Source organism: Misgurnus anguillicaudatus, chromosome 15, assembly GCF_027580225.2.
Source record: "Misgurnus anguillicaudatus chromosome 15, ASM2758022v2, whole genome shotgun sequence".
NCBI lineage: Eukaryota > Metazoa > Chordata > Actinopteri > Cypriniformes > Cobitidae > Misgurnus > Misgurnus anguillicaudatus.
Window position 1 is genome coordinate 11,119,658 of NC_073351.2, and position 17,005 is coordinate 11,136,662.

The following is a 17,005-nucleotide window of genomic DNA, read 5'->3' on the forward strand; positions in this document are numbered from 1 at the left end:
TTATATGAAAACGCTCACTGTCTCTCTTGGTAAGGGAGTGAGGAGCTGTAGCTCATTTGGATTTAAAGGTACAGACACGAAAATAGCACTTTTTTTGCTCCCACCTAAAAAGGGGATATTTAGATATTAAAATTATTTTAAGCTGAAACTTCAAAGACACATTCTGGGCACAACTAAAACTTGGATTACATCTTGTAAAAATAGGCATAATATGTGCCCATTAAGTAAGAAAGTCTGTATACAGTGTATATACAGTATATAATAATTTGAATAACTTTTAAATAAGTACTTTTATTGATAGTGCTTGACATTGAATTAACAATACTTCTTTCACTGAGCTTGTCCCAGTGCATTATGGGGTTGCTTCTCCATGATAAGGCAGTGATTTGGCAAAAAGATCACAGGGGATCTTTGTTTTGAACAGGCTTCATGTCTGGTGTGGGTTTATAATGCTTTTAAAAAGCTCATTAGGTTTTGGATGACAGCCATTGTGAAGATTTATTAAGAAGTATTTGTTTACATTGCTTTATGATATCTGGCATTCTGCCTTATTGTTTTATTTACTCATTTTATGTTTATGACCAATGTACTATACTTAACCAAAAATAACAACAACAGTGGATTCTGACAATACAGTTTGCAAGTAGGTTTGCATTAGGGTCCTTGAGATGAATCATACTGTATGTCAGAGTTTTTAAGTTTAAGCCAGACTAAGTAAAAACGTAGCCAGATTATGTTGAGATTAAGATGCTAATTGTAAAATCTAATTATTTCATAATTTCTTTAAGTATTGTTTGAGGTTTGATTTTATTATATTCACTTTACTATTAGGTAGGACGCAGACAGTTTATGTTTGGATTGGTGTAAGGGGATGGTAAAGTGGTGGATATTTTTATGCTATGTCATCCTGGTTAGTAAGTTTTTATCTTTTCTGCAAGTCAGCTTTACCTACGGACTGTGGTGCCACATTTGTTTTTATGTTTTTATTGTTTCCTCTATCTGTGAACAATATTTCAACCCCTGTCTTTTTATAACCTTTATCTGATTCAGCCAGAAAAGATTTGCAGACAAATTTCACTTGTTACTCAAACTAAAAAGCGAAAAACATTCTCTTGCATTTCCATACTAGCTGATAATTGGAGTAAAATGAGTGAAAATGTGACAAATAAGAATGATGAGATGATGAAAATTTGAGTCATTTGAGTTTACAAATTCTGAGAAATTAATGTACCATAAATGTAAGTAAGGGATCATATTAGGGATGCTCCGATCGATCGGCCGATAATGCTTGCTATGTTTCTCAATCTTACGGGAAATGCCGCTACATCCAAAAGCCAGGGGGCGCTCTCGTGCAGAAACTCAAAATGCGCTGTAGACGAAGAACAATACACACGCAGCTGTGATGACACGCAGCTCCATGAAATGGCTGAAGGATATATTTATATTGCTGTTCTTCAAACCTATTCAGTTATTTTCAAGATAATAAAGAATAAGTTAAATAATTATGTTAGAGTGTTTATATTTCAAATGAATGTTATAAACGACTCAAACTAACAAAGAAATTACATCTATAAGGACATACTGATCAAAAGCTGTAGTACATGAAATACCTGTAATAAGATCGGCTGTCCGATTCAGAATAGTGATCAGCCACGTATTATTAGTGGAGATTGGCATTGATCGGAGCATCCCTAGATCATATATAGGCAGCCGGTTGTTATCGCAGAAATAAACCATACATTTGTTCTTTTTTTACACTTCTTCGCAAAAAATCATTGTGGCGTTTTATGAATCCAGCCAACAAAGCATTTTTCTGAATGGCCTGAGGCCGGGATTAAGCCGATTTGAAGTATTTGATGAACACATAATACTAGCTGAAAGCATTCGGTCAATATCATAATCTTATTTTTCACAGAGGTGGCGTTTAGCGGCTTTTGCATCTGAGCTCTTCAAATATAAATTTAGATTTATGTTGAATTCCGAATTATGTTCCACATAAGAAAGAACACTATATTCAAGTCACTGTGTTTTTAACTTTTTAGTACCTAATAGATCCGGACATACAACATTAACATCATACTGTATTATGGATCTGTATATAGCATAATTTGTTGATCATTTTCTGCTGTGGCGCTTGGTTAGAACCGAAAAGGAACAGAAAGGCTTGTTGTCTGTCTGTGGGCTGAAGTATGTGACCTAGACCCCTAAAATGTGTACTGAACCAGAACATGGTCTTTTGTCTGTCAACACCCAATCAGAGAACACGATAACTTCAGTTCTCTAAAAGAATGTACCGTATGTGAGCATCAGCACATGACCACAAATCATAATTCAGCTCTTGTGATTGTCACTGTCACCTCCTGCTGTATGTGGGACATAAACAGGCATGCAAGATGCAATGCAACGAGGTCATCTCACTATGATAACCACCAATCACGAACAAGCGTGACCACAGCGGCGCATTTAAAATGTTGTTTTTGAGCCGCTTTTCATTTATTTGCATAGATGCAAACGCAGTTGTTACATCATCAGCTAAGAGACGGTTGTGCTCAAATCTGTATCACAGTGACAGATGGATGACATGCGAACAGGGCGGGCGAGCAGAGACTAAAGAGTTTCTCTCTGTGGAGGTACGGGTTTCACCCATAACACACGAACGGACGGACTGTGAACCTTTGGAGTTTGCCCAGCGTTACATATAACAGACGGGGGACCATCAACAGGATTATGAAAGAGGGAGTTGCCTGACCTGTGAATTTTACCATATCATCAAGCGGCTGTAATTCAATAATAAAACAATAAGTGATGCAAGAAGAGGAGATTTGTTCGATATCGGAGATAACAGCTGTGTTTGGATGAATAATTATTCCTTTGAAATCTCTTATGGATCATAATATTTGGATTGCTTTGGTTTTCCTGTAAAACATCAACTATGGACCTCAATAAAGAAGAGGCTTAGAGATTGTAAAAAATTACATGAACGCATTAGGACCAAATGCTTTCTGACTAACAAACAACAGACTTCTATTATTCCACAAGTGTGTGTTTGCAGTGGTGGACATTAGTTGCTTATCAAGGTGTGTCCTGGTAGATTATAATGGCCTTTGTTGTGTATAAAAGCAGGTGACCACAAGTCCTGCCCCTCTCTTATAATCTCTCAAGCGATAGTGAGAGACAAGAGGAGCCATCTCATTTGCTGATCAGATCACCTACAGATTATCCGTCTAAATGAGCATTCAGATGTGTCTGAAACAGGTGCAAAGACTTTATTACTAGGATGAGAAACATTGAAACCTGAAGAAGATACTGCTGAGAACAGAAGCAAAAAGGCTACTACTTTGTTTTAGCTTGATGCTAGATGGATTGCATGTACAGTGCCATTGCTTGTTTGGATTGGCTTCTTGGACTTAACAAGCGCAATAACTGATATCTCAGCTGTAACTTCAACCAGAAGATAGTGTTCTGCGCTCGCACTCACCTTGAAACAGGAGCAGCCGAAATGGCTCTTAAAGGAAACTTCATCTCTGTTTGAGAATCAACTTTGTTTGCGGACCCACTTGTGATCATATTAGTAAGCACCACCATGTATGTGCTGTGCACCATGGTGTTGCTTTCTCTCCACAGCCTGTTTAAAAGACCCAAGATCCTTGAACTCCCAGAACCCGCAGCTGTAGAGGACCCCAAGCAGTCCAGCCCGGATGCAAAACTCGGACGCAGGAAGAGATCCAAACATCCCTGTTCTGGAATTTCTGGAGCCCTGCAGAAATCAAAAGTCCACAGGCAGCGTGGTTTTGAAAGCTGTCTGGAAGGGACGCTTTGGAAACTAAAGAAAATTAGATCTGCACACATGGAGAACATGCATGCTAGGAGGAAGTCAGTACAGGTGAGATTGAAAATAAATCGATTGGCTGGATCTGGTAGTGCTGTATATTTCTTAAAGGTGTTGTTTGACGTGGCATTTGACAGTCTAGTTCACCAATGGTCTTTTTATTTGATAAATTTTTAGTTTTTGAGACTGGAAAGATGCCTGTTTTCAATGTCTGTCTGTGACTATAGAATCCCTCCATTTGATCTAAATTGGTTATTATTGATTTTCTTCTCATTATTTATGAGTGTTGTATTATTGATTTAGTGAAACATCAGATGGTGCTTTGCCAGTTCTAGGTTTAAACTTGGCTTGTTGTACATCTAGTGAAAAATTGCTGTAAAATATTTAGTACAGTTAATTTAATTGTCTCCGTCTCTCAGGGCATTTTAACTTTTTATCTTTGTGTTTTCAGTTTTGTGTGCTTCTGCGATACATTATACTTTTTCTGTTCTAGTTAAGGGATTTATTCATAGATGTAAATGTATTTGGCTAATGTAAATGGCTTGTAAATATCAGCATACTCTTAAGTAGAGTATGCACTGTTATTTTTGTATGACCTGAGCATCCCGTCATTCATACCCACAAGCCCCCCAGGTCTCCTGATTTTGTGGTTGATGTCCTCGGGGCAACATTATGTTGACCCTGTGACAACATTTCAATCAACCAATCAGATTTCAGAAATAAGTTTACAGTTTCAAGTTTACCATTATTTTTCACTTATCATTTCACTATGATTTTAGGGTTCGGTTATGGTTAGGGTTTGGGGTGGGTTTAGGTTTTAATTACAAAAATGTTGTCTTTGGGTTGGGTTAGTCATGGAGACATTCACATGGAAATTGGTGTCATGGTATAGGCTTCTGCGACTTCGCTCGCTTCCTGTAATCACGACACTACTAGAGCAAGCTCCTGATTGGTTAACGTGATAAGTTTTTCTGCCAAAGTTCAAATATTTCAACTCCCGTGTTTCCCGCTGCAATGCTCAATTCGCGCCATTCACGCTAACTAGATGCGCGAATGGGGCGGAATCGGGTCTACCGCACTAAATTCCTCATTCATGCCGCAAGATCTTCACATTGACTTAACATTGAAATCGCTCACGATTGACGCCTCTACCGCGGCTGGTGTGAACGCAGCATTAAGGCAGTGTTTGAATTGAGGGGATGCTGGGATGGTCCCGGGCCTCCTATAAGCAGTGAGAGACCCCCTATAAAGCACAAAAATATAAATTAGGGGGTCCCCTGATTTTTTATTAAAAATGTAAATACTACAGGAATTTAAAATTCCCGTGGTGTGCTGCCACTAAGCGATACTGTCTATTATTGCCCCAAATTCGCAATACACTAATCTAAAAGATTTCTGTCTAAAAATAAATGTAAACTCTCAACTGCGTGTCAGGCTGTTTTCTGGAGGAATTGACAGATTGTTAGATTTAGGATTGGGTTAGGGGCTTTAAAAATTATATAAACAAACTGTCTTAATGCTTTTAAAAACTATTATTTCACACTAATTTGATGGGTAAAAATGGTTTGAGTTAAGGGTAATTGGGGGTTTCTTCGATTAAAACGTTGATCTAGGACCAACAAAAAATGTTAATCCAGGATCACATCTTGCTTTGTGAAATCACGGCTTCCCTATATAATGATGGGGAGCTTAGCTAGGGTGCCCAATTTTACAACATTTAAAAAAAAACAATATAAATTCATAAATCCTGTGCAATTAAACCTCTAAAAATAAGGCTACTCACAAACAGCACTAAATTGTATAATATAATATGTTTAGTTTGGTTCAAATTCTAAGTTTGAGATTGTTTTATGTCACACATTTTCTTTTGTGGGGGGGCATGAAGGGATGCATTCTACACTACGCTGAAAAGTTTGAGAACCACTGCCCGGTTTAGTGAATAAAATCTTGTTAGCATGTGGTGGATGAGAGGTTATATAACCAGCTCCCAGTCCTCTTCAATCATAATTTCATATAGGTTGCACTCAATCTGTCGTTGTTCCCTGTTCTCAATCTTCTTTACTGCCGCTTGTTTTATTAGAAATCTTTCCTTTTGTGGGATTAACTTGAATTTAAACCTCAATACTTTGACTTTATGCATAGTATGTGTTTTATGTGTTTTAAGTTTGGCCTGCCCATGTGCAGTTTTGTTGTGGCAGTGCTGGATTATCCTTTATCAGGCCAGTTGCATGTCAATACTAAAAACAACCCTGGGTAAAAGTTTTACAACCGTGTTTTGTAAGCTTTAAATGTTTTTACGATCCTTTGGAAATAGTTTCATAACTCTTATCTGTTATTTTATAGAAACTATAAAACAATCGGAGCTCAGCTCAACCCTCTAATAAAAAGTGCTTGTAATAGATGCAGCTATACATATTTCTGAACTGTGTCTCTGTGCACTTGCTCATGTTTGCATTTGTAACCCAGTTACCTCGCTCAGGAGCACAATGGGTTTGTGTGTTGTCTCGTGAGAGCATCACTACAGAAGAATGATCTTAGTGTAGTTGCAGTGAGACCATTCAATTAATACACCACACAAATGAGCAAGTGATTACACCCGCTTTGGCCGTCCTACAATGTATATTTTCAGTCTTTTGTTGCTAGTGCTGTGAGGTTTCAGTGCATTAATATGATTTTCCTGTATTGACTGCTAGAGCATTACATTAAAAAAGCAAAGGTCATGGATTCGATCTCAGGGTGCACACATTGAGATAAAATGTATATCAGAATGCACCGTAAATTGCATTTGCTCAAACATCTGCCAAATGCACAAAAGAAGAGATAGAGACTAGATTTCGCGTCACACATTGATTCCTGTATCTCAGCTAGTAAGGCATGCAGAGCAAAGGCAGTGGGTTCAAATTCCAGATATTCCAGATATATAAAAGTATATATTATAAATGTAAGTCACTTTTGATATAAGCATCTGCCATGTGAATAAATGTAAATATTAATAATTTTAATGTGCAGAGCAAAGTGCAAAGCTGCCCATTTAAAACAGACACATGTTGGTGTAGTCATTGGAGAAGAGAGCAGCGACACGCATGCTGAAATATTTATTACATGGCCCTGGGGCGAGCGACAGAGAGAGAGAGAAAGATCATCGAAAAGGTGGGGAATTAGGGCAAATTCGCAGGGGGCCGTAATGCTGGCTCAGATTCCTCCGTTACCAAGGAACAGCGACAGGAAAAAGAGCGTCTCTGTCAGTACCACTGTGTGTGCGTGTGTGTGAGAGAGAGAGAGAGAGAGACAAAGAGAGAGAGCAGCTAGTGACGGCGCGGCGGATAGATCAATTGCATGTGTGTGCTTATGTGAGAGTGAACTATATGTGTTCGTAAACGCTACTAAATGATGGAGGTATGAGAAACGGCAGGAGGCTGAAGGGAGAGAGGTAAGAGAATGCGAGGGTTTTTTTACTTGAACCACATGCATGCCCATTTCTTGTGAACCAGAACTGTATTGCATAATGCATTGAATGCACATGCTTGCATTAAATGTTCTCCTTGGAGAAACACACGCACAACACTAGTGGTTGCCGGTCACTGTGTTTTAATACTGCGGTGTCCAGTGCAGGCAAATGTTTTCACACAAGCCTTGATGTGTTTGGTGCTGATGAGAGATGGAGGGATTTACAGGAGGAGAGAGATGGAGGCATGGAGGATTTTTCTCATTTATGATGGGGGTGGGGAATTTGTGATAAATGTGTCATGAGATTGATGTTTCATGGTCCTGCACATGAAAGAGATGTTGCATGCGTTTTTAATCCTGCCAGTCTTGCATGTTGCTAGGTTTTTATAGTGATTTAGACAAAGACAGACAGACAGATGGTGAAAGACGTGGGGGAGTCTATGTGTAAATGATACAGGGATACCAGACAGACAGACTGTTTGAGAACAGGATTCAGGTTCATACTCACCAATGTGACAGACTGTATGTGCACGCATTGTCTATTATGAATAATTGATGCTATAGACTTATAAATGGTGTTTGTCAGCAGACAAAGATGAGAGCTTTTTGTTCGATATGTTAAATGATGTGTTAATAACAACTGCAATGCACCATTACAATTGTTATAATATTAACAGATTACATGCAAAGACCTGTGCACACATGCATGCAGTGTTGCTCAGCATATTTACCTATTTACCATTTATCTACCCGGGTGATTCTCACGAAAACTTGGTTTTAAATATATTAAGCATGAAAATGTAAAAAATGCTTAAATTAACTTTTTTCCCACCAGACATTGAAAAACAAAGTCTGGAGTAAATGGGAACATTAATTTAAAAACTTTTACTTATCATTTAACACTTTTTGTAACATCATTTAAAAAATTTGTCCTAAAAAATCTCATTACCGCAACAGTCAGAAAACATCAACACTGACATATTTTCAAAATGACATGACAAACCTGAAAGAACATAATTTGGAGATTCTGCACATGCATTTAAAATCAAAGTATTATGCTTCTATACATTAAATTAACATTTAATAAGCATCTGTTGCGGTAATGATAATCAAAATGTCGTGCAAGCATTCTGACAAGACAATATTTCAAATTAACTGTAAAAAAAATGATCTTACCTGGTAGCCATCTTGAAGTAACTGGTCCATGTGCTTGGTCACTCAAAATCAAACTTTATTAAAATTCTGTATGTGTGCTTAAACTGTTTTCAAAAAGTGTTGCGGAGGATGAGAACATCAGGCATGGACACATCATTTTCCTAATTTTTCTTCATTATTATTATACATGAATATTCAGTAAATATTTTTTCTGTCATCTAAAGTAGTCTAGCAAAACATCCATTTATTTTTTTTCCTAATATTTTTGTGTTAATTTGATTAAATTATAACATAACGCATGTTCAAACACAGCCGGACACATTGCGGTAATGAGAATTTCAGTAGAAAATGAGATAAAATTTCCAATTATAAATTCTTATGTTGAAATCACACATTGTGCAAGGTAGAACACAGTATTGTGTTAATTCTGATGCTTTTTAATGTTACTATATTACACATTTTAAAGCTAAAATCATTAGTGCCGTGGTGTTTCAATGGTTTCGTGAGAATCACCCGCCTGTCACTGCTGCAGTACCCTTTCAAAAATTACACAGTTGCAGCCTGTAGCTTTATTTTGAAGGATACTGGGCCAGTGACAGCTTGGATCCATTTTTTTGACAATTTCTTCTGACAGTGTAGGAATCAAACACATGACCCTGGTGTTGCTAGCCCAATATTCTGTGGAGATTGACTTTCTTCATATGTTTGGCTTCTCGGAGACTGTGTATAAAAATATTAATAGTTATTGTGTAACCCTATGTGTCAAAGCTATTAAAATTTTTTAAGTTGTCATATACTGCATCATGTGGTGTGGATCTAAAATGTTTTAAGCACACATGTGCATACATGTTGAGTGTTTTGACTGCTGTTTTAAGGGAAATCTCTTGTAGGCCAGCTTGTTTCTGGTGATTATAGTGTCTGTTGTAGGATGTGGGTTGCAGAACTAAAATAGGAGATGAGCCACTGGGGAGACAGTGAAGCAGAAGTAGGTTAATGAGATTCACACACACTAGCTACAGTATGGTTTCCATTAGGGATGCTCCAGTCAGGATTTTTGCAGCCAATACCGAGTATCGATTTCTTGTCGTTATGATCAGCCGATACCAATGCCGATGATACAAATACAGATTTGATGACTGTAACTGTTAACCTTTTTCTGGATAAAGTAAGTCCCGATGTTGCTTTTTATATTGTTTGCAGTAATTAAGAAGCCTATGTTATTATTTTAATAGAATCAAATAATTTGCAATCTCCAACTGAATAAATTGCCTTTACTAGTTTACTTATAGTCATAAGCCTTTTTAATGAAAATAAAACACTGCACAGTCTTCATTGTTTGAATAAAATATACACTGATTCTTATAAAGTACAACAGTTCTTCAGTCAAAAGCAAAATGTGATTTTCTCTTAGGGGGTGGACACACCAAAACTTTTAAACGCGTCTGAAAACGCCTTGAGGACGCCGAATTCCAGTTGTTTTTCAGCTGAGTGCCAGCTTTCTTCAGCTGAGCGCTTTGGTAGCTGTGATACTTCAGCTGCGAGCCGGTTGGTTGCTGTGGTAATGTCCCGCCCCTCCTCCACTGTGATTGGGCGGCCGCGTGAAAACTGACATTGACGAGCGGAGCTTTATACCCAAAGTTGAATATTTTTCAACTCTCGGCGCTCAGCGCCGAGCGCGGAAAAACCGCCGGGCGAGAGTTTTCAGCGCGGAAGAAAACCGCCTAGCTGCTGGCTTATTTGAAAAACGCCGAGCTTCCATTGGAAACAATTGAAAACATGCGCCGGCCGCGGGCGTAAAAGTTTTGGTGTACACAACCCCTTAAGGGGCATGCACACAAAAGCTATTACGCCTGCGGGCAATGTATGTTTTCAATTGCTTCGAATGGAAGCACTGCATTTTTAAAAAAAACAGTAGCTGGCTTTTTTCCGTGCTGAAAGGGGTTGTGCACACCAAAACTTTTAAACGCGGCTGAAAACGCCTGGAGGACATAGAATGCCAGGTGTTTTTTTAGCTGAGTGCCAGCTTTCTTCAGCTGAGCGCTTTGGTAGCTGTGATACTTCAGCTGTGAACCGGTTGGTTGCTGTGGTAATGTCCCGCCCCTCCTCCACTGTGATTGGACAACCGTGTGAGAATTGACATTGACGAGCTGAGATTTTCGCCCAAAGTTGAATATTTTTCAACTCTCATCTTAAAGCTACAGTAAGGGGTTGTGCACACCAAAGCTTTTATGCCCGTGGCTGGAGTATGTTTTCAATTGTTTCCATCGGAGCCGCTGCGTTTTTCAAATAAGCCAGCAGCTAGCGGCCTTCTCCCGCGATGAAAACCGGTACCTAGTGCGGAAAAAATGCTGAGCGGCGTTTTTTTTTTTTTTTGTAAAAAAAAAGCTTGCACTGCGTAGAAATGGCCTCAAATTGCACCCGGATTCAGTATCCATATGATGAAAAAAGTAAATAGAAAGATCGGTTCATTAGATCTGCAAATTTTTGCGAGTACTGATAGAGTCATTTAATGCGATCTACGTCCAATCGATCGGAGCATCTCTAGTTTCCATCACTCTGTTTTTATGCACATTTTATCAAATAGTATCAGATCAGAAACAAGTAATGGAAATGCCAAATTTCGAATAAAAATCCTTTAAAGGCGGAGTGCACAATTTCTGAAAAACGCTTTGGAAAAGGGAGTCGGGCCGACTACCAAAACTACTTGTACCCAATCAGCAGTAAGAGGTGCGTTTTCTAAACGACATCGTTGCCTGGGTTGCGTATGTGTTGGGCTGGTCTATCAAAAGAAGGTCCAGATTCTATTGGGGTAGGGGCGTGATTGTTTAGGTGATTTCAAATATCAACACTGGCTTTCAAACATTGTGTACTCCGCCTTTAATTCGCAAAAAGTTTTTAAGCTCGCGTGAGGTGTTTTTTACGATGCGAAAAAGAGTAAATGGAAATAATTCGAGATTGAAACTCATTTGCTGAATAAATTCTGACGTAGTAAAGATTAAACCCACGTGATCGTCTGTTTCCGCTGACGGTGTTTTTCCAGTTCTTCCACAACATCATGCCTTGTATTAGGGCTGGGCGGTATGACGGTATATTCCGTTACCGCGGAATAAAATGTCAAGACGTAACAGATTTTTCTATTCCGTCTATTCCGCGGAATGCAAAGAAGTGGGCGTAGCTAACTCTGCCCTCCCGCATGTTAGACTGAGTGTGACGGAGAAACATGTAAAATAGTTCACTTATAAAAAATGAACGAGTTATTTCTGTAATTTTTATAATAACTGCCAGTGAATTAATCCACCGCGGGTCTCGCAGCGACACTCTCGCTCGCTCTTTCTTTCTCTCTCTCTCTCTCGCTCACTCTTTCTTTCTCTCTCTCTCTCTCTCTCTCTCTCTCTCTCTCTCTCTCTCTCTCGCTCACTCTTTCTTTCTCTCTCTCTCTCTCTCTCTCTCTCTCTCTCTCTCTCCCTTTCTCTCTCTCTGTGCTCATGCAGCAGCCGTCCGGTCTCTCGCGTCACGTGCAGAGATCTCTCTACTGTCTGTAGGTACGCGCAAGGGGCTGCAACGCCAAATAAAGAGTTCTTCTCGCACATAATGCTAATAGTTGTAAAGTTTTCTCCACTTTAAACAAGCGACGACAAACTCGCGTTTATATCAGTGACACGCGCACTGCTGGAGCGATGTAGTTTGACGCGCCATTTGCTTATACAAACATAGCCTATTTGATCGGAAAGACGAGAAAGAGACGCAAATGTTAAGGTCTAATAGAAAGTAAAGGGCGTCAAGACCTTAAAACAGACTTCATGATCATCACATCATAGCACATGTCATATTTATAATATCTAGACCTTCGTCTCTCATATAGGCTATATAGGTATTCATCCTGTCTCATCTATTTCAATGTGGTCATTAGGAAGCATTTCTAAATCTGGTTGTCATAAACAAATGAGTAACGTCCACTCCAGTAACTGACGAGAGACGGATGATGTAAACTCCACTGCTATGCTCTCATTGGTAGTAGCGACAGAAAGTCGCTCATCATTTGCATAAAGTTTAATATTTCTCAAATTTGTTGCACTGTCGCTCGTGTCGCCAGAAGTCTGCAAGCTTCCATTGAAATCAAAGAGATTGCGTCACACTGTTACTGCTACTGCTAGTTTCTGCTAATGTGAATGAGGCTTTATTCGCATTTGTTTGTTGTTGAGGATGTAGGGGGTTATTTCGAACACAGCTTGTATTAGCGTGCTGCTAGAGAAGGTAAAACCATGCATCCGGTTAACCATCAGTTTCATCATAGAGCTTCTCAATTCATAAAATTGCCATCGATTAACGGCTAGACAAAAAAGTCATGCACAAACAGGCAATGAAATGATTATCTCTGGTGTGGTATTTCATCAGGTTGATCTGTTGTATGAAGTTTTCTCTGGAGAGCAGCTGATGCTCTGCTGAAACATCAGAACAACCTGAGTGTTGTTTTACTGATGAGCGAGCGTAACTTGACCTTGGGGAGAGAGAAAGAGGGGCTGTTGGGTAGTTTGGATGTCATAATGTTGCATTTACTGTGGCATCTGTTAGATAATCATAAGCGTTTTTGTTATATGCATAAAATCTGTCTATTATACACCCCTAGGAAATTCTGAGTGTTAAGTCTCTTGTTGGTGCTTATTGCTCCCTCTGGTGGCCAATTTATGAAAAAATGAATGATTTATTGAACCTTTCTTGAGAGACTTCAACAGTTTGTGGTTATTTTAGTGGTACATTTAGTTTGAGGCAAAAGGGGGTCATGTAGTCTACATTCAGTGGCCCCAAAAGTATTTGGACTCAAAAGCTACACTTATAAGGTCATTACTCAAAATATTAAACTTAGTTTGCAAACATGAGCACTGTAGGGCTGTGTGGTATTAAAGGAAAATGCCATATGTGATAACGTAAAATAATGTGATAATACTTTGAGGTTGTAAAATCTATTTTAATGATATTTAAATATATTTAAAAACATCAAATTATACAACATTTTTACATTATTTCTAGTCAAAGACATCAGTCTCTCTGCTCTTTGCATCCAACTAAAACTTTGACTAGACGTAACTTTTTAAGTATCCACATCATTCAGTTGCGGTATGCAGATTTGCTGTGTTATGGTTTATTTTGTGACCCTTCCGCTGTTTGTTTTTTTAACCTCAGCGACAAAATCGAGTGAAAGTGCTGTGAAGGTTTAAAGTGCAGGCCAGGGGTCGGATCAGTCCGAACCGTCCATTCTGCCTTCACAGGGAAAGAGGTCATCCACTGACAGCTTAAAGGATTATGGGTAAAATATGCTTGACGTAAGCTGTTGTATCTCAGCAGAGTTAGGTGAAGATGCAGGAAGTCTTCACTATTCTATTAGTGAACTTCTATTGCTTTTGTTTTCATCAACATAAACAGTTCATGAACATCAACATGAGGACTTGAAGGAGTTAGTCGACGCTTGTTTGCTTGTAGTGACCTGTAGAGATGTTGGCTTGGATGGGATCACTTGTTAACAGGGGCTGGCTGGAGCGAGACCAGGATCGCTCCATGCATCCTCAGGATCGCAGGAAAGCAACATTCCCGGTACAACAGAAATATGGGTTGGTAGGATTAGTCAGGTGTGTGACATTGTAAAAGTTTGTCTTTGGGTCAAAACTACTGTAAGATCTTTAAAGGTGCCAAAGAATGCATTGAAATAATCTGTAAAATTGTTCTCTGATATCTACTGTACATTGAATAAAGCCACATACATTCTGTGCAAAAATTATCCAGAGGTGCTTTTCCATGTCCATTTACAACCCTAGGACTTGCCCTTAGAATGAAATGGTCTATGAATAATAATGTTGATCTGTGCTCTGATTGGCTGTTTCACAGAGCAGCTCCTTCATTAGCTCTGTGTGTGTGCGAACAGACCTTATGTTTGAGCCTGTATCAGACGAAGATACAGACTTTGATAAATAATCAATAGTTTGGAGATTGTAATGGACGTTTCTGATTGGTAAGTTTGTGTTTTATGGACCTGCAAAATGTAACTGTAACGTCAATAGTAGAACTTCAGCCTAAATGCTAGCATAGAGCGCTAACTCAGCAGTCACAACTTTGTTTTTATCATTGTAACAACATTGCATGTGTGTATGCAAAATAATAACAAACAAACACCACATGAGGCTGTCCAAGTGCATTTGTGAACTGGTTCTATTACTAGATACACTGTTTTATTTTTTGAGCAAATGGGCTTTGTTTGTACATGAGACTGTAAGGGCTATATACAGTATAGTCACTCACTGTACAGTATGCAGGTGCTTGTGTTGTCTATATGCAAGGACTTTAATCCTCAGTGTTTACTGTGGTGGCCGCTCTGGTGTAATCTGATTAGTCAGAACTCTGCACGTGTTTTTTAACACGTTCTTTTGATTGGTTGAATTTTGATGATAATATAGGGAACATTGGTTATATAACAATACTACATTCTCATATTACTCATACTTTGCTGTAATACACTGTAATACTTTGCTGTATTTATAAAGGACCATGTGACACCAAATATACCTGCAATTAGTCACCCATATAAAAAATAAAACTTTTGAATCTTTCAGAGATTATGACCTGATGCCGATAATGTAGGATGCTACTGTTGTAAAGTTTTATCTTAGCAAGTTTCTCAAAATGGTATGCAGTACAATACTGTAGCATTGTACAGTATATCCATCAATAACACAGACACTGTGTAAAAGATCTATGATGTTTCAACTAATAGAGTGTGTTTGTATTTATAGGCTTTTAAACTGAAAATCAATACGGTGGTGAAAATGGTGGCCTTAGTTTTATTTTCCAGTGCTGTTTGCTGCTCAGCCTTACAAGAATATTGTTATGTCTGTGTCCATAGCCGGTCCAGCGGTACAGTGCGGGTCTGCTCGGCCCTGCGGTCATGTACGGCACACGAAAGACCTGGGACGTCGGCCACACCCCCTGCCTGCAGGAACTTTGGAACACAGACCTCTCATTGGACGGTAAGCACCATCACATGGATCGACTTAAAAACCGGTGTGGCAGCATTTTTTTAAAGGATAGTTTAAATATTTGTGTGAGTGTTAGAGAGCCGGAGAGAGAGAGAGAGAGAGAGAGACGTACAGAATGTGTGCATAGGAGAGCTTTAGCTCACTTGATCCTCAAGAAAGGACAGAGCAACATTTTCGGACTGAATGGACAACAACAGGCACTCTGTCCAGGTACAGACAGGTACTTTATTTCTAGAGACAGAAGGGGGGCTCGAAAACTAGGATGGTGTGTGTGTAGCTCTGTGTTCTACATGGGACAATATAGCAGGCACCGCAATTGTGTGAGAAACAATGAGAAAAAAATACTATAAAGAGGAAAGTACGAGAAGACCATCAGAGAGCAAAACAGTGAGATGTTGTTGAAAATGCTGCAGACTGCAGTTGTGTGTTATTGGCAGTAATGCAGAGACAGATTTGCATTCAGTGTTTCGAGAGAGAGAGAGCGTCTCTACCTGCTGTGTCATGGTAAACCGCATTGGTGCGAGACTGTTCATCTCATCAGCGGGTCTGTCTGAAATACAGGACAAAGCCCTGATTGTTTTCCTTAAATAAGGTTCGGGACCGGTATGAGATCCAGGTTAATATATCACCCGCAGGAGGCTGTTATCTTGTATCTTATCGCGCTTTACTGGTTTCCATGGTACTCAGAGGACCCTGGGACGTGTTTATCAAGGGACTGAGAGAATGAGATTGAGAAATATAGATACCAGGTTAAGAAAGTACTGTGGTATGCAGTAGTGTGAATGAATGACGCGTTTGTTTGTTTGTTTGAATGCATTCAATGCACAATTGAGTTAACACTTTGATGGAAACCTTGTTTATTTACTTCTGAAATATGATAAATTGTCTATTGTGGTATCTATTCATAGTTGGGGTAACGCATTACAAGTAATGTGCATTATGTAATAATATTACAATATTACATAACGCATTTAAGCAATATCGTTCAAGTAGTAGTGTGATATAGCTCTAGGCCATTAGGCCAGAGGCAATCACAGCCGTGATGATATAGAGCTATATCACACGACTCCGAGAGCGATATTGCTTTTACACCACAGTTCGACGGCACACGTTTGAAAAACGAAAACTAGAAAACAACAACGGAGTTATTTTAAAAGCCTCTTTGTTTGAGAACTACTTCTTCCGCCACGGATTTGAGGGCGGCCAGAATGACAGGTAACACTTTCGGCTGCTTTGAATCTCATATTAACTCAATGGACGGAAAAGCTGTTTCTTACCGTTGTATATTACCGTTTCTTGGTCACAAAGTGTAGTTTTAAGATTAGTTCAGTCGAGAATGTATATGTATTATATTTAAATCTGCAGTCGATTAGTAAAGATAGCGCCTGTTTGAACGTTTGCTTAGTGAGATTCGGTACGAATGAGAACCAAAGCATGAGCGGACATCAGTGTTCACTCGCCCCGCTGACCACCGCCCTCTCTGGGCTACATCTCTGACAGGGATTCCCTGGCTCTCATGTTGGCCTTGTTTGTTTATGATCATCAAAAT

The 17,005-nt window shown here is 39.1% G+C and overlaps 1 protein-coding gene across 6 annotated transcripts in view; it reads left to right on the forward strand.

Moving 5' to 3' along the window:
- The window catches only part of kifc3 (kinesin family member C3), a 47,571-nt gene that overhangs the window by 6,993 nt on the left and 23,573 nt on the right, over nucleotides 1-17,005 (forward strand). Inside the window, exons 1-2 of one of the 6 annotated variants that reach the window (XM_055174101.2) lie at nucleotides 3,075-3,883; nucleotides 15,324-15,447. In XM_055174101.2, coding sequence (XP_055030076.2) covers nucleotides 3,584-3,883; nucleotides 15,324-15,447 — 424 coding nt within the window. In that variant the 5' untranslated portion in view covers nucleotides 3,075-3,583. Of the gene's footprint in view, nucleotides 1-3,074; nucleotides 3,884-7,099; nucleotides 7,260-15,323; nucleotides 15,448-15,492; nucleotides 15,667-17,005 lie in introns of those variants that run through there. The other 5 variants (XM_073853371.1, XM_073853372.1, XM_073853374.1 and 2 more) reach the window with 5 other exon arrangements.